Genomic DNA, 26,974 nt, shown 5'->3' on the forward strand with positions numbered 1-26,974 from the left:
GCTGCTTCACCATGGGCTGCACCACGGCCCGCAGAGGAACCTCAGCTCCGGCGCCTGGAGCACCTCCTGTCCCTCATTCTCCACTGCCCTTGGTGTCGCCAGGTTGTTTCCCTCACATGTTCTCACCTCCTCCTCTTCTCTGACTAGAATCCACAATCTTGTGACTTTATTTTGATTTTGTTCTTAAATGTGTCATCACAGAGGTGTTACCAACCTCTCTCATTGGCCCAGTTGTGGCCATCAGCATGTCCATCTTCAGAGCCATCAGGGGTTGGCTCTGCTGGACATGGTGGGAAGCTTCCAGCAGCTTCCCTACAGGATCCATCTTTGTGGCTACCCTGCTACCTAAGACCAGGCCGTGCCAAACCAGTACACTAGCAGAAAGCAACAGTAACTTAAGTGTGCCTAATATTACGAGAACATTTGCAGGATAATGTTCACATCACTACTGTTGATACTTAGGTGTTGTTTTCTTTCACTGTATACTTAAACTCTGTAATTGGCGGGGGAAGCATATTCATGCAAGTGGGATTGAGAGAGCCCTTCTGGTTTAAATATGTAGGGACTGGGAGAGAAAAATCCTCCAAGGGAGTTAGTTTAACTGCAGAACAACAGGTCATATCTTCCACTTGGATTCTGTTATCAGTGTATTTCTTAACACACAAGGAATTTTTTTTTTAGCTAAAAGAGGAAATGTGATGAGTAGATCCTAATCAGATACAGTATGAGAAGCCTCAATTAGATGCATTTTCCATGTTATAAAACCAATTAAAAACCCCACTTAAAGATGCCAGCACCATTATCATGAACAATGAGTCAGTTTCTCCTGCAGTATTTTAAGTGTGTAGCTGTAACTTCAGAATAATTTTCTCCACCAACAGGCATATATCCAGGGCTGTTTGGGATTACTTTGATTATCATACTGTAAGATCATTTCTAAATGTAGTCACCGAAGCCTGAATAATTTATTTTCTAGCCCATTAGAACAATTTGGAGGATCTAATTCCATAGGCAGCTTTTTTGCCAAGAGAGAAAGCACACGTGTCTGTGTATCTCTTGGGGAAGAAGAGACAGATAATCTCTGCTTGTAGAGTAAGACACCTGCTGTACTGCTTGACTCTGCTCCATAAATGCCTGTGAGCAATTTGTCTTGAGCAGAATATTCTGCTGCTTCCACAGCCAGTTGCAAAGTCCAGGGCTTGCAAAGAACCCAATGCTTGTGTCTTTTACTCACAGTTTTGCAGCTCAGGCACAGATGTGCCAAACAGCCTGTTCAAGATTTACACTGAGGTCTTTCCTGGAACAAAAACTTGACTCAAATATCCTGTGTCTTGGGGCCGTGACATATTCTGGTGCCCCACTGTTTTGATCTTAGAATAAAAGACTTTGCAAAAAAATATGCAACATTTATTGGGGAAAAAAATGTTAGAGGGAGCTGCATTTTGTTTCAGGTTTGGCCATGAGCTGCCTTGCTTGCAAGAGAGTGGATTATCATGAAGAATTAGGCCAATAATGTGTTAAACATTTCACAAGGGAATATTAAAAAGTGCTATTGTCAGTAGCCTGGCATCTTTGAAGGAGACCTTTTTTTTTTAAAGTCAACTCTACACTCACTAAATGTAGTTAATACAGACTCTCACTTGGCTGCCAATACATCGGGTTTAAGCTGTAGACTTCTCTCTAATTTCTTTGTGTTAAGGTTTTCTCCTTTAACTGTGACAGCGTCACTTTTTTCGTGGAAGCCCCCAAATTGTCAAAAGTAGCCCTGTTAATGGTTTTGGTTTTGTTTAATTTCACATATCAACAAGCCTGGAAAACTGTCAAAACTTATCATTTCCTCACTGTGCTTCTGACTCTTTGACACAAAAAAAAGGACTGGGAGTTGGGGATGGGGTAAGGAGAGAAAAAGTGGAGGGGAGGGAACATCATAAATAGTTATTTAAAATTATCCATGCCTTAAATACCAAGAGGAAGAAGTAAAAACAGACATGCAGCACAGAACCAGCTACAAGTGTTTTCTCTTGGCTCTGATCCAGAATAAGTAAATGTGATGCCTCTAATTCCTGGGTCTCAGACTGGGAATTACATTGCAGTTCAGTTCAGAATGAAGGGCAGAGGGGACAGGGAGCAAGCTTTTTGAATGTGTTGGAATGGAAAACATTCGGCTATTGTTGGAAAAGCTCTTGTGGCTGTCGTGGTGTTCTTTGAAGAACCATGTTCCCATGTTTAAACATTTCCTTAACCAGGTGCTTGAGTGTTAAAAGGCCATTAGATGGAGACTTGCAGGTGTGCTTTGCTCCCTGGGGAAAAGGGGGGGGGTTAAAGAGCGGTTTAGGCTAGAGTTTTAAGGACAGCCTCTGTTTCCTGTGTGTGCCTGGGGTGACAGCTTAGTAAATTTATTTGGGGATCATGAGCGGATGTTCTGGTGTGAGAAAAGGAGCAGGGCTGAACTGAGGTGGAGCAGTCTTCAGTAATGTGTGCTGACTCTGTGAAATGCAGTTTGAGCCAGATGGTTTAATGTTCAAAGGATTCCTTTGTGCATTTCAAGGTTTGGTCAACCAATCTAAGGAAGAGCTGTGCATTATCTCTTCAAAAATAGGAAGATAATGAGCTGCCAGAGAGCAGAGTATCTCTGAATCAAGAGCAGTGTAGTGAGATACTCCTGCTGAATAACTGACTTGAAATATTCATCCCTGATCTAAATGGCTACAGCCCCAGTTGGGGCATTTTGCATGAACTGTGTGCTGGTTTTGTGATGTTTTGTGCCACAGGTGAATTTCCAATTTCTGCAAACACGAATGACTTTGGAGTCAGAAGATGCTGAATTCGAACGTCCAGGCAACAATGTCTCAAGCATTAAACATTGTGCATCATAAAGAGTTTAGTGGATGATAGAAGAGCAGGCAAGCAGGTCTTGCCGTTACAGCATCCTCAGTGAGACCCACTTCTGTAATACAAGTGATAGTTGTAGGTGTTGGTATCACCCAAAGCAGTGTAGCAGCATGGGGAGCATGAAAGGTGATGAAATAAGCTGCCTCTTATTGGTGCTGTTGTATTGCTTCAAAACAAAGAACTGAAGGTAAGAGCTGAATGTATTGCAAGGTCATGGCTCTGCTGCTCTTGGGCATCTGCCTTCATTAGGCTTAATTGGGCTGTTTGAGTGGCCTCCCTGTGCCTGCAGCTCTGAGACTGGTTTTGACGCGAACATCCTCCAAGCTGAAGAGGCAGAAGTGCACTTCTGCTTTCCATACCATTCCTCAGCCAGTTTAGTGCTGTTCCTGACTGTATTTCAGCACTCTGACCAGTTTGGTTTTAGTTTAGGTGTTTGCCATCTCTCCTTCGATGCTGTTCTGTTGTTCAGTAGACCTTCAGAGTTTTATGCCCTCTTTAAGGAATTTATTCCTATTTGATTCAATTTTTTTCCTTGGGCCATGATGGTAACTTTTCTTTATATCCCCTCCCTTAGCCTAAATGATTTTCTGTGGGTTACCTTCTCTCAGTATTCCTCCCCCTCCTCTCCTTTGGTTATTCTTCAGTCATTTTGGATGATGTTAAAGATCATACTCTGTAAGTGGGAATAGAGGGGAGGTATTTCCAGCGTATATGGTCAGGGCATGGACTGTCCCTCCGCGGCACTTGTAGAGGGTACTTGTGAAAGGCTGAATACAGTGATGCCTGGAAAAGACTCCTAAATGAGGCAATTTGAGTCTCTGTGTCCTGGAGTTCACTTTGTCTCAGTGGAGACACGCAGGCTGGTGCAGCTGAGGTACATTGCAGTGAGGTATAGTTTGGTTCCTTAGCTCTGAACAAAAGAGACTGGTTTGCAGCTGGGGTAAGGAGAGCTGCCTTTACTGTCCTTTATTTGGGGAGGAGTTCAGTGGCATTAAGAGACAACCTTAGTAATTAGTGTAAGAAATTGCTTTGGCTTTTGTGTTTCTCCTCTGTGTTTAATTTCTGAGGTTTAGCTCTGCCCCAGGATTAGCTCTGTCTTTTTCCTTCCCTGGTTCATGAGCTGCCTTATGTTCATCCACTTTATGCAGGTGTTTAGTGGATATGCTCTTGCATATGTCTGGCTTACTACTCTATGAACACAATTTCTTTCCAAGCCTTTAATTGATTTGGATAATAAAGTGCAATTATAAACTCAATAAAAATTGGTTATTTTAAAGGGAGAGCAGGAAAGAAAGAAGCCTAGAGTGCTGCTGTGCTGTGTGACTATAATAATGCAAAATCCTCTTTGCTTTACACTCTCAATGCTCTCTTGCTTCCAAGGGAGACTTGACCTTAGGCAGGAGCTAACTAAGAAGTGTGAGGTGTCCTGCCAGGGGGATGCTAGGCAAGATTTGTTTATGGCATGTGTCAGGGATGAGAGACACTGTATTGGGATGGGAAGAATGGGGAATCAAAAATGGTTCAGCCATTCTGGGCAGCTCTGTAAGGTACCTAAATAGGACATGGATTTTTTCAATCCCTTTGAGGGCTGAACCTTTGGGAATTTATCCTTTACTCAATGTGTGCTTTTCCATTAGCGAGCAAAAGACCTGGTATCTGAGGTTGTGTCTTGGATTTAGGAAATCTATGTCTTCTTGTGTGTTACATCTTAGTGATGACTTCTCTATAATAATTCTTTTCTTTCTCCTTTGTTTTTCCTACTGAAAGTGCAACAGGGAGAGAGCATTTCTTATTAGGTGTGACTGCTGGTTTGCTCCACTGCCATATTGATGTGGATTAATATCTGGGGTTGCTTGGATACAATAACTGAGTTTTTGTTTCTTTTTGTTTTTTCAGTTGGGAGGCTGTGGAATCCTTGGTGTAGGCATCTGGCTGGCTGTTACCCAAGGGAACTTTGCCACCCTCTCCTCTTCTTTCCCGTCGCTGTCAGCTGCCAACCTACTGATCGTCACAGGGACATTTGTCATGATCATTGGCTTCGTGGGCTGCATAGGTGCCATCAAAGAAAACAAGTGCCTCCTGCTGAGCGTGAGTATTGAGCTGCTGCACTGTTTGCTGTCTTGTGATGCTGGTGCTATTGCAATGCATGTTGCAGTGACCTGTGTTTCAACAGAAGTTGCCCACTTGACATGCATGAGATGTCAGTCACGTGTGAAACAGGTTTTGATAATTGCTCTAAGGAGCTGCCAGGTCATTCCTGACCACACTGTCTGTGGAGGATGACAGCTGCGAGAAGGGAATTGTTAGTGGTGATGTAGGCTTCCTTCAGAGAAGAGGAAGACTTTTGTGAAGCCATGTTTTGTAGTGTATCTTTTAAATTCTTTTTCACTCCGCTTTGGTAGAAGTCCACTCCAAGTGTTTGCCCTAGTGGGACTGATGTTCTGAAGTCCTGGGCAGAAAGATCAATGCAGGCCGCAAACAGATTGATTCTGAAGAGGTTGATTGTGGTTTAAATTGAAAATTAAGATCGTCAGATTTGACAATGCTGGTTTTTCCAGCCATTAACTCTACAAAAGCTGAGATGTCAGGAAGCAAAGGTGCCAGCACAAGGAGACTGCTGTGAAATCAAAGATTAATAAGGTGCCAGCTGTCCATGAGTTCACAGAAGTTTGAGCCACATCCCTGGTATATTTTATCAGAATGCAGTTTGATGCCACTCAGAGGTGAACTTTAGGAGCAGTGAATACCTTCTGTAGTTGATGTTAGTGTATATTTTGCATCCTGTTCAGCTGAGGACCAGGAAGTAAGGTGATCTTGCTGCTCAAGTCTGAGACTTCATCATGGGGTTTGGCAAAGCTCAGAGTGAAGAGAAGCTGTGCTTCAGCTGGTGACGCCTCTGTAAAAGGCTGTTCCTTACTGTGCTTCACATACTATTTTTTTTTTTTTTTTCTCCTGGGAACTACAGAATGAGTTGAGGCACACATGCCCCAAATCTCTTAAGTGACTGAGATTCCAAGCCTCAACAGAGGACTCTTTCCAGGTCCTTGCCTTAATCAGTTGTTTCTGCTGATTTTTAGGCAGTCAGAACTAATCAGTCTAGGCTAGTAAAGGCTATATATGTGGCTTGAAACTAAAAGGAACAATATAAATGGAAATTAAGGCAGTTATGTGAGTGAAAATTTAAACTGGGAAGGCTGAAGTCAGAATCTGAGGCTGAAAGTCCTTGACATTTTTAACAGTCCTATGAATACACACCTTGTGGAGGAAGTGTGTGCTCAGACAGATGTAATGGATTACAGCTTCAATGCCAATGCAGCAGGAGCCCGCAGGGTGCAGATTCTAATGGTATAGCTTATATATGCAAAATTAATCACCTACTTCGTGCTTTCCTGAAGGCCTAGCTGAGATGTGACAGCAGTGAGCAGTGCCTGATTGCGTGTCAGGATCAGGTCAGGATCTGGCAGGCAGTCCTCGGTACTGGAAGAGATTCAGGCTTTTATCTCGTATGGTTCTTTGGCCCTCATCTCTTTTTGGCAAGGGCAGAGACTCCCTTGATCAGCCATTGCTGCTCAGATGGCGTGATTGCACTCAGCCACCCCCAGATGGGCATCCATGGGAGATGGAAATGTTTGCAGGTACTGCTCCTCCTGACATGCTGCAGTCCTCAGAATCCAGTGTCCTTCAGTGCATGGTATAAGGACTGTACTTGATGGATCAAGTTAAGTAATGCAAAGGAATCCAAATTCATTTAGGAACTCTCTGCACGGGAGAATGGGGAAGCTTGATCTGATTTGGTATCCACATTTCACTCTGTCTGCCTGTTCTTACCTTTCTGTACTGTAGCTATTCCGTGTGGCCTCTATTTTACTCAATTTTCTTCTCAATTGCGTTAAGTTAGAGCTGATTATAGCTACTTTAATTCAGAATAAGCCTGACTGTAGAGGGTTGAAATACAGTTTCATTAGTCCACATTGAATTCAGTTTTTATTTGGTCTAGAATCACTTTCCACGTTGCAGTGCATTGGTACTTTCTTACTGTCAGTAAATACCAGTGAGATTTTTGAGCTCTTCTGAGTTGTTTTTATTGTGCCTATGTCCTTGGAAGATAAATGGATGGTGGTAGCAGCTCCTGCTTCTGGGAGCAAAGCCTTACCATGCAGGTTTGTCCTTAGTCTTCCTTTCCCCACATTGCTAGTTCTGTCTGATTAGTGTTTGAAATAGTGTTTTCAAGTTCAGGACTGGGGTATTTGGTTTTGGCCAGCTCCCGTTTTCCCAGGTAACACAGATAGCAAAACAAATGCTTAAATGAAAGAAATTGCTAAATATCAAACCAGGGCTGTTCTTAGGGTGTGTGGTTGCTACATCCCTTCATCCTTTTCTTATTCCACAGGTGTTCCCAACACTGTGTTCTGCCGCAGTGAAAGTATCTCTTCCCAGAATATCTCCAGTTTTTTTAAACATCCCTGAAAATGCCCTGTCTACTGCTTTTTAAGAGGATTGTTTTGTTGCAGCTGGCTTGCAATAGGATTTATCATCTAAACTGTAAAGGGAAAGCTCCTGAGTGTTTCCAGCCTTGTGTGTCTGTGACACACACGGTGTTTAACAATTGCTCCCGGATCAAGTCCTTACGCTCCTTTCAGCATCTCCCTGGCCACCACTTAACATCTGGCCTTGGTCCTGGGAGTAGGACCGAGGTTGCTTTTGGAACTGAGTTTATGTCTCCAGAGGGCATTGCTACAAGTCTGACAGCCACTCATGGAGTAAGCTGTCTTGCTCATGTGTGATGCAGCTGCATTTTCCTGCACAGCATTTGCTTTAGCTAACTTTGTAATGTTTATTCCATTTGGAAGTAGAAGCTTTGGAAGTAGAAATGGAGAAACTGAAGTCTGCGCAGGTGTTTGAGAGGGGATGATGGAGGCTGTTTGGTTGTGTGGGTAGTATATTCTGTTGCACTACTCCCTGGATAATGTATTTGGATAATTTGACCTCTCCTCCTGATATTTGTTGAACCCCAGCACTAGAATCCCAGAATGGTTTGGGTTGGAAAGGACCTTAAGGATCATCCAATTCCAGCTCTCCTGGCATGGGCAGGGACGCCTTTCACTAGACCAGAGCACTGAACAAACTTAGGGAAATGAGATGGACAGGAGTTAGACAAGGTCAGCAGGCAGTTGTAACAGGTTTGTGGTGGGCTTAAAACCATGGAAAAGTTACTAATGGAAATGCAAGGAAAAGGAAAGCAAGGAGTAGAAGCTAGAATGTTGCGTGCTTTGCACGTTTCAGTAGTCTGTATGCAATAGTCTGATGAAGTGAGGCTTGGAGTGGACAAAAAGAAGAAAAAGTAGAATAAACCAAGTGGGTTGGCAGATGCTTATGTTATACCCTACATGTGTGAGATCAGACATTGCTCCATTGAGCAGAACATTGCTGTGTATCTCTGAGTGAGTAGCAGTTTTCACTGACCTCCCCTTTTCTCTGCTCCATACAGTATGAGAGAAAGCCTGGCGTGTGAAGTATGACCATAGACAGTACAAAAGATGATGTGAATGTTCTGCCTGTACTGTATTCCTGTTGCAACCCACTCTGAAATCCCATCCTGACGATATTGTGGAAGACACTTGGGGCATTTAAAGCCCACAAACTACCTGTCATGCCTCGTTTGACCAAGAGCAATATGGACCTCAGCTTGCTCATATCTCTCATAGTGCACCTCATCCTCATGTGGGGTCGTTGGGAGTCTGATCTGCAAGGACTGGAAAGACAAATCTGCCATACAACAGGAGCACTTTTTGTTCTGCTTCCCAAAAGCAGAAGAAAGAGGAAAGCATGGGGCAGTTACGAGTTGGGGGGATGTGCTGCTGTTACTGAGGTGGGCAGTTTGGAGGAAGGCATTAGAGATACTGCAGGAGACATGGAGCACTATGGGGATCCTAAAATCAACTGGGAGGAAGCAGGACTAGCTCAACCCACCTGCATTGGAGGAGCAGAGTTTGTGATGGTAGACACAGGATGTTTGTGGAAGGTCTTGCCTGAGGACTAGTGCTACTGTTGATGTGATAAGGGATGAGATTTCCCACAGAGTTTGAGTGAGTGAAAAATGAGTAGTGTCAGAGAGACATTTCAACCTATTTACATTTCACACACTAAGTTGCTGAGCTGATGCGACTCTGATCATGTATCTTTGTGTTCTGCACATAGGACATTTGTATTGGGTTGTCAGAGCATGGCTTGTAAGCTCTTTGGTGTTAGGCTGCTGTAGTGTTAGGTGTGAATGTTAGGAATTGCTTACCTCTGGCATTTGCCAATGACTTTTGAAAGAAGGTAGAACAGACTTAAGTGTTTTGAGAAGTAGAGGACAGATGGGGAAAGGAGGTGAAAAGCAGAAGTAAAGTTCAGTTTGTATATGAGTTTTTTGCACAGCTATGTGCACTAGTCAGGAGTGATCCACATTAATTCTCTGAATCAAGAGTTTAGATAGTCTAAAGCTTCACAGATTTACTGACTTGAAAGGAATTACCTGGTGTCCACTGCAGATATTCTTTGCTCAGTAGCAATGTGTAGTCAGGACAGTGCTTCCTTAATCTCTTAAGAAACAGGCCCATTCCCATTTCTCTGCATTCAGAGGAATAGAATAATATGAAAATATAAGAATATAAAGAAAAAAAAAGGAAACCTCAACCATTCTATGCATTCTGCAAAAAATACATAGATGGGGGTGAATTTTACAGCTGTCATTCTAAGATTTCAGTGAACAAAGAATGGGTATTTGCACTGATTCTTATTTGCTCCAGCTACAGTGTGAAAGAAGATAAACTTTTCCATTACTAGATTTCCCTAGGGAAATCAAAGCAACAGGAATTCTTGAGATTAGTATGTAACCTGGTATATATAATCTTACATTAGAATATAGATGCAAATTGATGAATGAAGTAGGCAAACACTGCTTTCCTGCTTCAGTAAGACTTGTTTAAGGTTTCTATGAGTATTGTTGCTCAAGGCTGTATGATTGAGGTTCCTCTGCTACAAGCTCAGCTGTAGTTAGAAAATGGCAGCTTTGTTCTGATGGATTGGGTCAGTGTCCTGAACTAGTGACAGAGATAATAAGCCAGGAGTCTGACTTGTGAAGGTTAATTTATGGACTTCCATTGATTTTTTTTCATAGGTGTTTGGTCCTGCATTGCTGGATCATGTAGCTGTACTGCAAATCTCTATGGGTTATCTTAATACAAAATTAGGAATCCATCTTGGCTGATTTTCCCTTTGGAATTGCAATACAGTTCTAATGTGCATCAGAGCTATTAGCCATATCCATCATCTTTGGGAATTTTAACAAAATGTTTGGCTTGTATTCTCTTAACCCCTCTGCACTGCGTGTGCTTTCCCCCTGAGGGCAGGTCCTTGCAGGAGCTGGGGCACCACTTTGCTCTACCACTCAAACACAATCAGTTGTGGTGGCTTGATCATAGTGCTGTCTTCAGGTAGCTGCTGTGTGTACACCTGAACAGACCATTTCTCTATGCTAAAGAAATTTATGCCTGATTAAGTACTTTGATGCTCAAATGTTGATCGAGCTGATCCTTAAGGGTCTGTGTAAACATCATCTTTTAGGTTAATTGCTTAAGATCTATGTTTGAGGAGCTAAATTGCCTGAATTCTCTGCCTTTTGTACATGTTTTGCAGATATCTATATTTATATGCTTACCCTGAAAAAGGTCATTCATTATTCCATGGATAGTCTAGGTTAAAAGTCTCAGCTCCAGACGTTAAATCACGATGATTTATATAATTTATTACCTGTATTACAGTATCCCCTGCAGGCAGCCCATGAGGATGCTCTTTCTGTATAAAACTCCTGGTAAGCAGAGGTACCTGACCAGTAGAGCTTACCATCTAATTGGGTAAAACAAATGGAAAATATTATTATCCTCATTAGACAGGGAGCTGCAGCAAAGTATAACTAAGTGCCTTGTGGAGGTTGCACTGGGAGACTGAGAGAGCCATGAAGCAAACCCAAATTGTCTAAATCTCGACTCAGTGCCTTCATCCTCTTTCTGTGATTCCATCTGAACATGTCTACCCATCCTGTGTGCTTCAGTGACCTTTAAAAAGCATTTAGTCCATGTTTCCATAATAGTAATGACAATTTTGATTTCTTTTATCATATGTATTGTGTCCAAATAAAAAAATAAATGTCCCAAAGCAAAATTATTTCTCAATTTTTATTTTGTTGAAAATGATAATTGGCAGACTTACCTGTTTTCCATGGGCAACACTGTAGGCTGTCCCAGCTGAGCTGATCAGCCTAACTGCAACATTGCCTTCATTTAAATGTGAAACAGAACATTTAGAGAAGCTGCTGGAAAGGATCTGTGAACATGGTCTAGTGCATATGTTTTTGCAAATAGGGACTCACTTTTGGTCCAGGAGATCATAGGAATACTGGTAAAAAACAGTATGGGGCCGTATGTGAAGGAAAGATTTTAATCTCTATTTGATTGTTACAGCACACATGTACAGATACCAGACACTTGAAACTTAAATAACCACCCATGTCCTAGAAGGAAATAAGATTCGTAGGCAGTTCTTTATTTCACCCTCAGATTTTGTGGCACTTTTTTTTTTCTCCAATGATTTGCTACCAAGAACACATTCTTATGCTCTGTTTGGGATGCAGCATGGCCAGTAATCCAATCAAAAGCAGTAGAGGATCCTTCTCCACACATTACCTACACAAGAATAAATTAGAAATGGGAAAGGCCTTGAAGCAGATAAAATGCTGATTCCTTTCTGATTATCCAAAGCCAGCTGCCTTCTTAGAAAGCACCAAGGCTGGGTAAGTTCCATCACATCAAGGATTAACAAAATTTTGTTAATTAACAAAATGGCTTCGATACACCCATTTCCCATTATTCTGATATATCCTGATTTGTGGATAACCCTGATTTTTATCGTAGAAAAGCTGAAACAATGGTTAATGAGAAGGGGAATGAAAGTAATCATTAACAGGCAGATCTGTGTGTTCAGTTTAATTTAAATGATAACCTTGTGTTAATAAGCAAGTAGTTCATCACAGCTGCTGGAATGAATAAAATCAGAGTTAAAACTTGGTATTAGGTCAGGACCAGCTGTGGAATGCACTGATGCTATATCATACCTGTGTGACTATCCAGACATCAAAAGATTCTCATTTAGGGAATAGTCCAAGGGGAAAATGAGTGCCCATGGTGTTTTGTACTGTGCTGTTGAGAGTTTTCGGAACTCCAGCCAGCTCATCTGTAAGTGAAACAGCCATAAAGAAAATAAGGAAAAAGTTAATGAGTAGGAAGAAAAGGAAACCAAAAACCCTGCTGTTTTCAGTGGTATCTCGATCCAGAGAGCTGACAGTTGAAACTTCATTGGTGACAGAGAATTTATTTCAAAGCAACTAAATGGGAAAGAAACAGCCTGTAAATGACTTCATCTCAGTAATTTAATGCTACAGATCAAACAGTAGATTTTCATTCCAGTTTAGCACTTGAGCTGGTGTTCTAGCAATCAAACTAGCAAAATCAGGGAAATGCAGGCTGCAGCCACAGCAGCAAGTAATGCAGAGACCAGGCAGATGCCATGCACACAGCCTGAGAGCTTTATTCATCATGTATATCTCTTCTCTGTGTGGTGCTGTGTTGCATGTGAAATCCCAGCTTGCTGCCTGTTTGGGCTGTAAGTACTGAGCACCAATCTCCCCTACTTTGGTTGTCTCTACTTCGTTATGAAGACTCTGCTCCTCCTTGTCTTTCAGTTTTTAGCTCCTTCTGCTTGGCTGGTACTGAAACTTGTGAGGGGATGGAACCATCTAAGTCCTCCCCTTCCTCCCTTCTTTTCTTCGGCTCTGGGAGCAGTTAATCAAAGGACCTGGGAACTGAGGAGAGAAAGAATAAAGCTGTTTTCCTTCCTTCCTTCCTGGTTTTAGACTCGACCCTAGGGTCAGTGTGTAGGAAGGGCTTACCTCATAGGGTACATTTAATTTTCTGATATTGGCTGATGCAATACCACTAGTGCCTGATGTGCTTTGAGTTACAGAATCACACAGTGTCTTGAGTTGGAAGGGACCCATAAGAATTATTGAGTCCTACTGCCTGCTCCTTGCAGGACTACCTTAACTAAATGGAAGCATTCAGCTGAGAGTGTGAACCAGAAACTCCTTGAACTCTGGCAGGCTTGGAGCCCCACTTCCCTGGGGAGCCTGTTCCGATCAGCGAAGAACCTCTTCCTAAAGCCCCCATTCCTCTTTGTAGTGCCAAGACACTGCTTTATGGCCATCATGCAGTGTGGCAGCACCATGTGCAGGAGTCAGGGGAGCTGTACTAATTTACATCAGCTGAAGGTTTAATCTGTTTATCTAAATGGCTATCAGTGTTTGAGTCCCTAACTCCTTGTTGGTTAAAGTGTATTAGCAATACCAGCTTCTCTGACAGTCTGTGCAGGCTCAAGTTCCCCTGTCACCTACAAAGTTTCCCTTACCCCATCTCTTGTCTCAGCATTTAACTAGCTCTTATGTGCTCATCTAGGGAACCTCCTGGTGGAAGAGCAGAGCATAAGACTACATAGTGGTCAGGGAAACACTTTCAAGGAAGCCTGTTGGCTGCCAGTGCTTGCAGCTTCTGGACAGTTGTGTTTATTGTCTCATCTGTAAGACTGGCCTCTGCTGGTTTTGATGGGCTTTTGCTCCAGACCTAGGATCACCTGCAAGAGCTGAAAGACAACAGAATTACTCCCATTTTGAAAGTAAAGGACAGGTAACCTGTCTGTTCCTTGCCAGCCCAGACATTCATGTCACTTTTGAGCATAACATTTGCTAATTTTTTTTTCCTAATAATAAGATTATCTCCTCAGATAGAAAGCAATAGGGTTACTAAAGCAGAATGTATGCTTTTATTTCTGGTCGTTATTTTGTTAATTTTAACCACCTTAATAATGCAATTTGAATTGAAAAGCAACATTGACTTTTCTATAAGGGTTAGAATTACCTGAACCTCAGAAAAATGTAACTCTGGAGGTAAAGAAATGGAGGCTAGTTCGTGTAAATCAATGATGCCTACACAAGGTACAGCCAGAGCTGATTTGATGTTACAGATATTTCAGACCCTCAGTATTATGAGCTAAAAGGCAGAATTAGGTAAGCCAAAGTGACTGCTTCTTCATTTTTTAAGCTACTACAAGACTGACATGTGCATCTGATGCAGCAGCTTCTGTGTAGCACATTTGAGAACCCCAAGCTGGGGTAAAACCAGCAGTACAATTTAAATACAGACAAAATACTCTACCTTGGCCTTTATTTTGTCCTTGCCCATCTTCTTGTCACCATCTCCTTCACTTACACATACATCACAGTTTCTAGGCACTGTTTGGAGACTCCTAGAAACAGGAGAATTTTTCTTTTGTTACAGTTGGCAGGCGAGGTCCTATTGCAAGCTTAGCTCAGGGTTTGCAAATACGCGTAAGGATAGAACTGCAGAATTTCTTACAGTAATATCTTCCCCTTCAACTCATTACAAGTCAGCGGAACAGCATGGCCATGTCATCTGCTGTTATCATCCTGGGGGAGCTTCTGTCAGTGTGCCCAGCACTTGGGGTCAGCCAGATGTTCAGTGTGAACAGGAGTGTGGAGCCAGCCCTGTCAAGCCTCAGTCCTCACGCAGGCTGTGGGAACCACTGACTGCTGCTCTCCTGCTCCTCTCGGGGCTCCGAGCTGTCTGATCCTGTTTCATGCTGGCATGCCACATGACAGCAAATATCCTGGGGATGGTAGAGTCAGGGAAGAAGCTTCGTTTTCTAAATACACAGGTGCTGTTCAAGTGTGAGTAAAGGTGTAAGTTTAGACACTAATGAACATTGCATGTCATCACCACAGATGGAGAAGGTTGGATTAAACCCAAGCCAGAACCTTTCAGTTGTACTGACTGTATCCCTTACCTGTGTTGGATGGACTCAAGCAGCTGCTTTGTCATTAAAGGAGTGGCACAGGGACTTGAAAGAGCTACTCTGATGTTTTATTTTCTTCTTCAGCCACTCAGACTTCACAAGTAGGATGAGTTTCTCTCCTGACTAGTATAAAGTGTCACACCAGATCATGTCACACCTTTGCATTATGTTTGCAGAAGGAATGAGGCAACCCTTCAAAAAGTCAAAGGCCAGTGAGACCTTTATTTGTGCTAAGGAATCTGCTAAAACACCCACCCTCTGTTGTGATAGGAGAGAGATACCTCGCTAATATTTGATGACACTTCATTGATTTTGAGTCAGGTTTTGTGGAATATGAAAAAATACTAGAAATGCCATAAAATACCAGTTAAAATCCTTTGATGCACTGTAGGGGAATATCAGGTCTCTCAACTCTCACTCACTAATGCAGTAAGACGGAACGATTCCAACCGAAAGCAGTAATGAGACTAAAATGAAACACTGTTAATGTGTTAAGACTGCATATGTTGTATATCTTCCCAGAAATAATTACTGCAGATTTCTTTGAGCTTTATTGATCAGCAGGAGTTTTTGCACATTCATAAACGCTATAGTCCAAACATAAACAGAGCTGTACTATGTATCCAGCAGGCATAGGGCATGAAAGACTTTGTCACAATCAGAATGAATTAGCTATTAAGGCTTTCAGAGAATAATAGCTGATGAACCAAATTTAGATACATGACGTTTTCATAATGGAGTTTCTGTTCGTAAGTTTGCTCATACACATTACTGCCTTTTTACAGTTTATGAGCAAACTTATCATTTTTATGCTTAGAAAAAGTGATTGTGAGACTAAAGAGATTTACTTCCAAGGAAGTACTTAAAGAGCTAAATATGTACAGCATGGGAGAGAGAGGGCTCAGATGGGACATAAATCTACAAATATTCAAGGAGTATAAATGCTGTGGACAGAAGGGAAGCATCCATGGTGCTGCACAGGGCGGTAAGTAGGAGCAGTTGCATGGAGCTAACAAAAGGAGTGTTCGGACTGAGTGTCAGCAAAACCTTTGGTGCTGGGATGTGTAATCAGAATCCACTGTGATGGAAATTGGTAGAAACAAACTGCCCTTTCCCTTCTGCTGTGAAGTTCATGTAGTAGATTAATACACTGGGATTTTATTGACTGTAATTCCAGTTATTGTTGCAATCTGGGCACTGTCCTGTCATTTCTCGCTCGCTGCACTGACTCTTTCTGTACGAGTCTTCCAGGCTGAAGAGGAGGTCACTTCTAAGTACAATTCTCACTGGACTTTCTCTTCTGTTCTCCTCTCCTTGCTCAGTACCTTGAAAAAGAAAATCAAAGGAAGTTTAAAAAAAAATAAGAGAATCTTTCAAAATGTTCCTACTCCTATTAATATATCAGATCAAGATGCCTTCAGGGAATTATGTTAAATCAAGCTTCTAGTGAGAACTAGTAATACATTGAACACTTTTGCTTTCAAGAGTGAAAGAAAGTTTCGTTGGGGTTTTTTTGAGCGCTGACAAAATCTGTACCATATCAGTTTTTATTCTGTAAAAGTCAAGCAACAATATGCTATTAAAAAGCTATTCTGGGAAGTCTTTGAAAATGCTTGAGGATGAACTTCATAATGCTCTGTTTACAAAGCCAGATCCAACAATGGCAAGACTACAGGACCTTTATAAAGAATGGGTGGTTTTCGAGTACCTAGACTTCTTTTTTTTCATATCTCAGTGGGAATTCTGGCATTGATTCAGATTTTTCTTAGATGGCTTGAATTTTTCCAAAGTGTGGAATATGCAGTAAATTTGGCAATAGTTTATAGCATTCAGAGTCTCTGACAGTGTTACCCCTTTTGGTGTTCAACTTATGCATCAGTTTGTTGATGCATCTGTCATAATTCGGTTGGGCATGGAGATGCTTCACTTCTGCAGGGAAGGCAAAAGATTTTAACAATGCCAACCATAGTAATGAGTCATCATCACTCAACCCATTAAATTATATTTAAATATAACCTATTATAAAATAATAGAAAAATTACAAAGAATATTAAATTGGCAGAAAGCTTTAAATTTTCAGGTAGCATGGTAAAGTGTGGCTGCTGTAAAATACATTAAGTTCTTTTGACTTTAAAATGGAGCTCTACGAATTTCTAGGTGTCCTGGTTTCATGAGGGATAATAGAGCTCATTTTCTTTCTATGACAGTAGGTAAAGGTTTGACATAATTTATTTAAAAAGGAGAGATACTATTTACAACTTCAGTATTAAATACAGGGTGTTATCCCTGGAGAGTAGGAAGTGTGCAGGATATGAGGTTACATTTGACAGTATTTCTGTTCATACCAAATTACAATCTAAAAATCAAGCAGAGTTCTTTCAAATGTGTGGAGATCCTGCATTTTAATATATATGCCTTTGTCTCATACCAGGATAAAGTGACAAATGTAATAATTGGGTCATTGTGCACCATACCACTTCCCACATTCCTTCACATTTCTTGACATGGAGAAGCAATGACACCTTCTTCCAGAGTAAGAAAAGGCTATGTCTGAAGTGCTTAACCCAATTTAAAGCTCCCCAGTAGAAGAGACACATAAATACTGGAGGGGAAGGGATCTAGTGGAGGGCCAGTGTGGTGATTGTGGGGCACATGATGTGCAAGGACAGACTGAGAGAGTTTGTTCTGTCTTAAGAAATTAAAGCAGGGAGGATATTTTATTCATTTCTTCAACTATCTTGCAGTAGAGTCAAAAGAAAATAGAGCTTTTGGAAGGATTCACAGGGATGGTGCGAGAGGTAACAGGCGCAGGTTAAAACCAAAGGAAATTCCATTTAGAGATGCTGAATATTTTTATTATTTTTCTTATCATGAATATAGTCAAGTGTTGGAAAAAAGTATCCAGTGAGGCTGTGGATGACTGTCCATCTTCATCCTAGGAAATGCTCCTAAGGTGAGTGGGCACAGCTCTGCACAGCTTTATGTAGCTGACTATGCTTTTAGGAAGGGGTTGAACCAGGCAATCCCCAGAGGTCACTGACAACCAGTGTGTTCCTGTGATTCTAAGAGACTCTGTCTTCTAGCAGCCAGAGCTGGTTCATTCTTGAGCACCAAAGTTATATATGTACACACTAGGACCAGGCAGACAAATTAATAACCTTTCCAGGCACTGAAGACCAACTTAGCCCAAAGAATTGTCTGTAATTTCTTCTACTGAGGTGTGTATCCATTAGGAAATGACATGTAATACTGAAATTAAAGATGATCAGTGAGGATTTGGTAATCTAGCCTCACTAAAAGGCAAAATGGTTGTATCATTTGTATCATCACTGTACCAAACTTGCAGTTAATGTTACAGAGGAAGGACTGTGTAAATTTTCCATTTTTTTTCTCTTCATCATGGGAGCTGGTGCAGGTGGAGAGCAGTTACCTTGCTAGAACATTTTCACAGGAGCAACCTCCCTGCTCATGTGTTGTACTTCATACTGTCCACCTTGCAGGCTGTTTAATCATTATGGAAAACAGCACAGGCTGTCTGTTGAAGTTATTTGTTCAGTTTCTTAGGAAGGTTGTGCTAATTTGTATGCACTTTGGTGTAAACAATATATTTGCTAGGCCATGGACTTTAAAATTGTTTTGGAATGTGTCACTATTCCAAAGAAACAGCTGGGTCTTGGGTCTTCCTACTACTTTCATGTTTGTTGGAGAGGATTTGAATAATACTTTGCAAGAAACAGGTCTGGCACACTGAGATCCTACTGTCCTTTTCTGAGACAGCCCCCCATCAAACTAAAAGCGTTCTTCAGCAAGCAGTGTAAACACAGCAGTTGCAATTTTGCCATCGGTTATATCATGTTTGGTCTCACGGCAAAATGTTAGGAGGCTAACAAAACAATTACACATTGGTTTTTCATTGTATTGTGCCACTTTTGTCTTTGGGAGACTGAGAGAAGCTACTCCTGACATGGAGGGATGGGCAATTTGGGCAACATGACCCAGCTATTGAGAAGATTTGGGAAGGAGAGGCGGTGGGGAAAGCAGAAGGCCCCATCCAGTGTATTAGTTTGTGATGTCAGTCATCATGCAGAGAGGCAAGTGTCTATAGCATCTGAGAAACCAGGGAACCCTGTTTGTTTGGAAGGGAAATACAATTAACTTGTTGTTCTGTGCCTGTGTGAGGAGCAATGGAAATGTGCTTTAAGTGATGCACATAGGCTACAGTTCTTGATTCTCCAACTGATATTAACAGGCTGAACAAAACTGGAAGTAGTGGGTCAAAAGCCTGTTACAGATCCGATGGGGATGAAGTTGAAAGTTGGAGCCTCCTCTCCTCTTGCAGGCTTTTCTCTCTCTGACAGCAGGAGGGCGGTGCATGTCCATGAGGTGGGCTTGATAGCAATTGCATACTTCCTTTTCCATACTCCTTTAATGAGAATCTATGGGAAAGTCAAAGGCTTTGTAGAATCTGAAGATAGCTGCTGAGAAACTAGCCTTACTTTTCCTAAGGGTTGGAAATCAGCAGTGGTAGACAGAAGGGTGTCACCTCCCTCCTCATCAAAATTTCTGTCGGGTTATTTCAGGTGTAATTTATGAAAAGCTGAGCATTAGGGACCTCTCCACTGAACCTCTGCTGGGTTGCATCCCACTGTTTGACAAGTAGTATGGTGAAGCATTTCTCTGTACAAGGTCAGATTAATCTTTTTTTATGGAGTTTCACATGAATGCTTTGCTTTGGGATTGTAGTTTCTCCATGCATAAATCTTTATTATACCAACAGCCTACAGCCCCAGTGAACCAAACAAAACTCAGTTTTATTCCTCTCTGTATTTATCACCACAGTGAGAGAACTCAATCGGAAAGGAACTCTGAGAGTTTCCAGCAGGCGTGGTGGGGGTTTAGGCGCTGTGAGTCTTCAGTGAGTTCATGTTTCTTCTTTCTAAATTTGAATGGTATATGCCAAGCTGGGTCTGGCCCTAGATCGGGCATCGTTCCCTTTAGGATGATACTGAGGATGGAACTGAAAATGAACTGTTGTTGGAAGCTGCTGTGGAATAGAGGAGCAGGTTGTGCATGTGTCCACGCATGCACTTCAGCCTGCTGAGTCACAGGATGTGCTCTGGTGTGCAGGCCTTGCTTTGCAGCCAGCACAGGCTGAAGCCTTGATTTCTGCTTTCCAAGGTGTTGGTTTGGGTTCAGGTACAGCCCTTCTTTAGAGAGGCAGCATGACAGATGAGCTGACATCGAAGTGCTTGTAGCTTTTACCAGGTGATGAGTTTGAAGCCTCCACATTGAGGTTGATCTCACTTAATTAGCGTTTGTAATAAAAGATACAGCAAAGGTCTCTACTGTCTGCACATGTGGGGATTCCTCATACTTGTTAGTTATCTGTGATATAACCATGTGGGCCCTGTCAATGGATGCAAATGTAAAAGAAAAGATAGAGTTAGATATTTTATATAAAACCAAAATATTTTTCTATGGAGATAAAGCATAATCCTGTTTATCTAGGTTTTGAATTTCTGAACAATGTATGTTCGTTTTGCTTCACTGTATGACTTCCAAGATCTGCAGTGCATGAAACCAAATTCCCAGTTTGGAGGACCCTCTCAGTCTATGCCGGGAAGGACTTAAACATGATACATAACCATCACTGAGAGGGTTTTTATTCTGATATTTCCTAAATCTTGAGTGCTTGACTCCACAATTTTAGCATCTTTTCTGATGGCAGTGTCATACCTATTTCTCTAGTATGACCTGAGGAAGGCAGGAGCACCATCATGGTCTCACCAGAAGGTCCAGCCGCCTTCTGCTAGTGGACACTGGCACAGCTGGCAACAGCAGCTCCCTGCTCCAGTCTGAAGATGGGAGCTTTTAGCAGAGTTGGTGTTACAGAGGAAAATACTCTTGAGACATGAAATTTCACTTAATTTGTTGCTAATTAAGATAAAATTTTAATTAGTGATCCTAGAATTGAGAAATAATGACATGCTTGAGAAAACACCTCCACTTCCCTCCAGACACCTTTCCTTCCCCCTTGCCACTCCCATACTCCCATACAGTACTAGGGGTCAGTGCAGGGCACTTTCCTTTTTAAACCATTTTTTCTTTCTTTCTCCTTTTTTTTCTGCCATGGCTCCAGCATGGGATCCTCCCCAGGCCACCATCTTCTCAAAGGCCTCATTTTTCCTGGGTATCCATGTGCACAGGTGTCCCCTGCCCCCTGTGTCTCCTGCGTGGATCGTCTGCTGCTTGTAGGTCCACTTTTTCTAAAGCTTGTAGCCAGATCATATCCTAAGCCAAATCATTCCCCATCTGCTGTTAAAAATGCTCTTACTTAGGGTTGCCTTTCTCCTGCAGTCACTCCCTGGCTTCATCTGTACTCTCTCCATGCTGCTGCATGCAGAGAAGGGATAAAAAGCTTTCTTGAGAGTGCAGAAAAAGCAGATCCCTAAGTTTTATTCCAGTTCCTGGACATACCCTGGTGTTCCAGGTCATGTGTTGTGAAGTGGGACTGGAGGTTATTTGCTTTGGGGAGATGGCAGAAAGGCACCACAGGAGCAGAAAAGATCTGTGGGGTGGTTTGTGCGTTTTCTGGTTGTGTGTGAGCATGTTGGGTGTATGATTGGAAGGTTTTAGCTGCTGAGCCCTCTTCATCTCTATGATGTGTGAAATGCAGCCTCTTGAAAGCTAATAACTTTCCCACAAACATCCACTCATAGCTGGGTAAGACAAAAGGCTGAAATTTCAGTGCCTGAAATGGAGCTGCCCTGTGTTAGGTCCCTGCTCTAAACAGTATGAGAGGATTTCAAATTAAAGCCCCAGAAATTTAACCTGGGAAGAATTGTATACTTTGCCCTGCTTCATTCTTAGAAGTAATTGGAGTGCTATTTTTGACATTCTTCCAAAAGCTTTTATCCTTTCAACAAAAACAAGCACAGAATATATAAGCACACACAATTAAGGTTTGGCAAAATGATAAGCTGATGAAACTGAGATCCTGTGGTAGGAAATGCTGATCACTGTATATAATGGGTAACAAACAGTCTTTCTCCTTTGTTCTAGAAATTGTCTCATGCAATCCTGTCTATGCCAGGGAATTTCATAGGGAGAAAATGATGTTCATGTGCATGTTTTGGAAAAGCGATGCTTTTACGGATGAGCAAAAAAGTATTCTACAGCCAGATAGAGCAAAGTATCCATGGATCTTTGCAAAGAGGGATATGCTTTGTCCTGTTCCAGTTAATGCTATGCAGCAGGCTGAAATTGTAAAAAATAAGCAAGCTGCACCAAGATGGGTTTGCAAAGCCATACAGAAGGTCAGTGTTGGATGGTAATGATATGGAAATCAGCTTGGATCACAGGCATAAATAAGTTCTGTGATTCAAAAGTGGGCAGTAATAGGATCCAGTATTAGGGTCAGGCAGGTGTAAAAATACTGGTGATGAAAATTTGAAAATAAATAATTTAAGATTCGTGGGGCAAAATGCAATGACTTTTGTAGACACAGTAATTGTACCAGGGAAGAAAAGTATTTTCCCCTTCGTGACTTCTTGCTCTCCATTCAGTCACATAAATCCATGGGTTCAAAGGTTTGGTTTTGGCTTACCAGGCAGTGCAGAAATTCTGATAAAGGCTTAGTAGCTATTAAACTTTCATAGGTTTGCAGCCTTGTGGTTGAAGAGACAGTAACTGCTTTTTTTCTCTTGGGGATGGGTTTCCAATTAAGTCTGTGTTGCCAAGTATTAGAATTCCAGGCTTACAGGCTGCTAAGTGTGTGAATTTTGTGTTATAGGGAGCTGGACCTTTCCCTGAGCCTAAAAAGTTTCCAAAATTACTCTCTCCTTTACCTATCTATGCAAAACTGAGTTTCATTTAATGCTCTGATAGCACTCACTCGAAAGTCTGCAGGTGCTGTGTTGATGCTGCTGCAGACCCATCCAGCGTTGTACCAAAATGCAGAGGATGTGGTTTCCCAGAAGTGTCTGGCATTGCCAACAGTTCCTCTCACTGAAGTCAATCAGAGCTGAGGGCTTTAGAGTATCTGCCTGAAATCCCTGTGTTAGAAGTTTTTTATCCAGCCCTTCGAACTTTTGACTCCTGGGTTTTAGGCGGTTCCATGGCTTATGAGGAGAGAGAGAGGTGGGCCAACTTTGCTTTGATGTCTTCAGTACAAATCAGCCCCTTTCAGCTGAAACTCCTGGGTGATTTGTGTAGCTCTCTGGAACTGCTTGTAAAGCTAACTTGGTGCGCCTTTCACTTCCCCTTGATCCCACAACTGCCCTTGAAAAGAGCTATGACTTTATGATGTTTGGCCCAGGCTACCTTCTCTTGCTGTGGGAAGTTAAGCTGTGGATTTCACAGATATCATTGGATATCATCACTAATACCCAGTGGGGAAAAAGGAAAGAACCCAGCATGGGAAGACTCCTCAAGGTTTGCTGTCAAAGAGAGCACTGGCTTGCTCTTTGTGGGGTTTTAGGCTGTTCTGCTGAAACCAGTGCTATGAATGAGCCCTGCCTGTGCCCAGGCACTGTGGTGTTTCCTAGTCCTTCACCTGCTTTTTCAGTTGCAGCAGCTTTGTATCCTGCTGCCTGTATGACTCCCACTTCCCATTCTGCATGATCTGCTGAATGTACTTACTGTGCATCCAGAAAAAGCTGAAATAATGTTGATGGCTTTTGCTTTTGTTTTATCCCCTGTCCTTTCTTCTCTTGACAGTTTTTTATCATGCTGTTAATTATATTTCTGTTGGAGCTCACTGTTGTGATTCTGTTCTTCGTCTACACCGACAAGGTAAGTCAAATTCTTCATTTTTCTTTCCCCTTCAGCAAATTTATATGCCCCTTTTTCCTATAAATAAACCATGAAGCACTTGGCTTGGTATGCACATCATGCTTCTGTCTTCTTTGAGACACTCCTCTCAGAAGGAGCTCTCTCAGAATGCATAAACGGCCTGGCAGGACTGGGCTGTCTTGCTTGCTCAAGTGTACAGCTCAAGGTCACAGATACTGCCAAGTGCATCTGTCATTAACAACAACAAAAAAAAGAAACAAAAAACTCCACAAAAAACCCCACAAACACCAAAACCCCCCACAAAAAAAGCAAAGAAGCCAACAAGCCTTACTAGGAGCATGTAGGAAGAGATACCCATCAGAGTGAATAGGATTTTAAAAAATGTGGTTATGGTTTAAGAGCCACATTGATATTGTTAAAAAGGAAATGTACTCCACACAGGCAGAGGCATAAAATTCATTATCTTTCCACATTGCTCCTTGCAGCACATGGGTACTTAGAGCCTAGTGGAAAGCCAAAGTAAATGCATAAAAGTTCAATAAACACAGGTTTTGTTTGTGCTTTCACATTTTACTTATGTTTGACTATTGTTCCTTCTGTTGTAAGGGCAATATTGCCTATCTGAGTTATATTTATCCTTAAAATAATTTTTCTTTCAAAAAATCTTAAATGAATAACTCCAAAGCAAGGGCATAATTGTGTGCCACCTGCTTCCAATCAAAATTAAAAGTCCCTTACATCTGAAGACTAAGGGAACTTGAAAATTACAGGGAAGGTTGCAAAATTTTACCATGAATAAACATTCGTCAGGTACATGAGTGGTAAACACTTTCTTCTGGAATGGGAAGGCAATAGCAAAAAAAAAAGGAAAACCAAACCAACACCACCACTGTGTTCATTAATAAATAAATTATTAATTAATATAATGAGTAGTATATTAATGACATAAGTGAGTGATTATGTATTAGTCATATAAGTGAGTGATTGTCAGGTGCAGTTCTGAAGGACTTTAAAGAGCTAGGTTCCCAGACAGTGTTCTGTAGCTGGAACGTGGAATTAACTTGCCAGGTATTTTAAAATTACTTGTATGCATTACTGGATTCTGAATTACTTGTCAGCTCTTGGGAGAAAGATCTACACATCATACAGGACTAAAGGCATCTACTTAATATGCAGTGGGCCTCCAAAACCCAAACACAACATTTGGTTATATTAAGAAAGAAAATCAGTTAGAAAATATTATCATGTCATTGTATAACAGACTTGCCTCACTGTGAATATAATGTTGAGTTTTGGTTACAGAAGCGATTAGAAGTGCTAGAAGGATGGAAAAGAGCTGTTGTGAAGAGGGATTACAGAGACAACCTAGATTCAGTTTGGGAAAGGAAAGAGATTCTCTGCTTAGGAGATCTTACAAAGAGTGATTACAGTTGTTTCTAAAATAATGGCAGACTTAAAGGAAAGACCTGTCCTGAACACAGAAGAAATACATGAAAATGTTTCTGATTAGGTTTATAAAATAAATGGGTCTTATGTTCCAAGTCATCATCTTGTAGAACTCATGTTGTTGGCTGGTGTTGAGGCTGATAGATCAGTAAATGTGTGGGTATGGAGGAAAGAAAAAAACCAATTAAGTATTTTTATTCATAGAGTTGTCAGTGCTGTTAGGTTGACAGGTGTGTCACAGAGAGTGTTTGTCCTCACTCTTCAGAGGTAACAACAGTGAAAAAGTACCAGGAAGGATTCCCTTCCTCCTTCAGCCTGTTGGTTTGCAGTGGTTTTTATTGATTCTTAATAAAGAGATCAGGAAATTAACTTTCCTCTGACTCACATACTGCAGGAGGTAGTACCGTGCAGTTGTCTGTAAGATCAAAACAGAGTCTAAAATATGGGCTCCAGTTCAAGTGCAGTTTTACTGAGTTAACAAATTGCTGTAGTCTCTGTATTGCAGATGATCAAATTTGAGGCTCTTAATGTTCCTGTAGGAGTTTAAATCTTATACTGAGGAAATCAATAGTTTGTGTTACACTTGCAGTCCTGCCTACTGCAGAATAAATAAAACAGCAGCAGCAGCCTAAAACTAATATTTTCATACAGCATGTTTAGAGTTTGTGTGCTGGCTTTCCTGATGTGATAAACAATATTGCCACATGTATGGGAAAGTAGCAAACCCAAACAAGTCCACCACAGTAATTCAGTTAATGTAGATCCTTGGAAAATCAGTGAAGGAACATTCTACACTGACACTTGTCCATCAGAAGAAAGGAAGGTTAGTTTTGTGTGCGAAAGCAGAAGAGGACTCTGCAGATTGTCACTTTGAGCAGTACCAGCCACAGGGTGGATGTGTATCCATGTGTTTGTGGGCACGCTGCGTGGGCTCCCTCCCAGGTGGTGAAGCAGTCTCTCTGGATCCATTGCTGGGACTATTGCTTTAGTACTGTGTTAGTTACTAAAAAGCATCATGGCAACAGTTCTTTACAACCGTTCACAGACAGGCTTTTGGCATAGGGCTTTTTATTCCCTTACTGTGGAGGGGTGTGCAGCTGTGGACATAAATGGGGAGTCACAACAGCCTCAACTGACCTATTCTCGTTCATCAGCTTGGGAGAAGCCCAAAAAATGCCTCTGCCTCTCATTCTAGTGATTTGGTAGCAGCTTCTCTGAGCTTTTAAGCAGCCAACCTGATCTCATGCCCTAGGATGTCATCTTTTCTTTCCTTGATGGATAAAGGTTTATCTTGATCTCATGAGATAAATGCTGCCCTGAAGTTCAAAACTCTTTCTCTGAGCTGGCTATGCAGTGTGATACTGTGAAGAGAGAGGGACTTGGAGAAAGCTCAGAAATCCAGAGTGTAGGGAGGAAAAGTAGTAGTGCCTTGTTTCTTGGAACTGCACTGTAGAACTCCTTGGCAGGGCCTGTGCTCACACCTTGTTCTCTATTCCTCCAACTGTCCTGACTAGTTGTGTTGCAAAGTACAAAACTTGACTTCTGCAAATGTGAATGTGGGCTGTGGTGGAATGCGTTCCTGTAGGATGGTTGTATGGAAAAACCGATAGCCCTTTTATTTTGTCCTGGCTGTTGCCAAAGCAGCAGAGGGACTGGTTCATAGGCTGTCTTCAGCTCAACGTGAGCACCTGAGGGACTTGGAAACTCCTGCTGACATTTGCACACGTTCATATAAAAGTTCCTAAAATGTGGCTTTTAATTTTTTGATGTCAGAAGTACCAGCCCAGGAGATGTGGGCATTGAATGGAGTTTGTGTGATTATGAAAACTGAGGCAGGTTGTTATCGTCCTGGGTGCAGTACTTTTTCAGGCTACATTTA

General features: G+C 41.8%; 1 protein-coding gene across 5 annotated transcripts in view; it reads left to right on the forward strand.

Annotated features, from left to right (window-relative positions):
- TSPAN4 (tetraspanin 4) overlaps window positions 1–26,974 on the forward strand; it is a 429,626-nt gene that overhangs the window by 351,856 nt on the left and 50,796 nt on the right. For 4 of the 5 annotated variants that reach the window (XM_032110834.1, XM_032110833.1, XM_032110832.1 and 1 more), the window contains 2 exons: window positions 4,789–4,980; window positions 23,575–23,649. In XM_032110834.1, the coding sequence (XP_031966725.1) occupies window positions 4,918–4,980; window positions 23,575–23,649 (138 nt within the window). In that variant the 5' untranslated portion in view covers window positions 4,789–4,917. The remainder of the gene's footprint in view (window positions 1–4,788; window positions 4,981–23,574; window positions 23,650–26,974) is intronic. The other variant, XM_032110831.1, reaches the window with a different exon arrangement.

Source organism: Corvus moneduloides, chromosome 6 (assembly GCF_009650955.1).
Source record: "Corvus moneduloides isolate bCorMon1 chromosome 6, bCorMon1.pri, whole genome shotgun sequence".
NCBI classification, from domain to species: domain Eukaryota; kingdom Metazoa; phylum Chordata; class Aves; order Passeriformes; family Corvidae; genus Corvus; species Corvus moneduloides.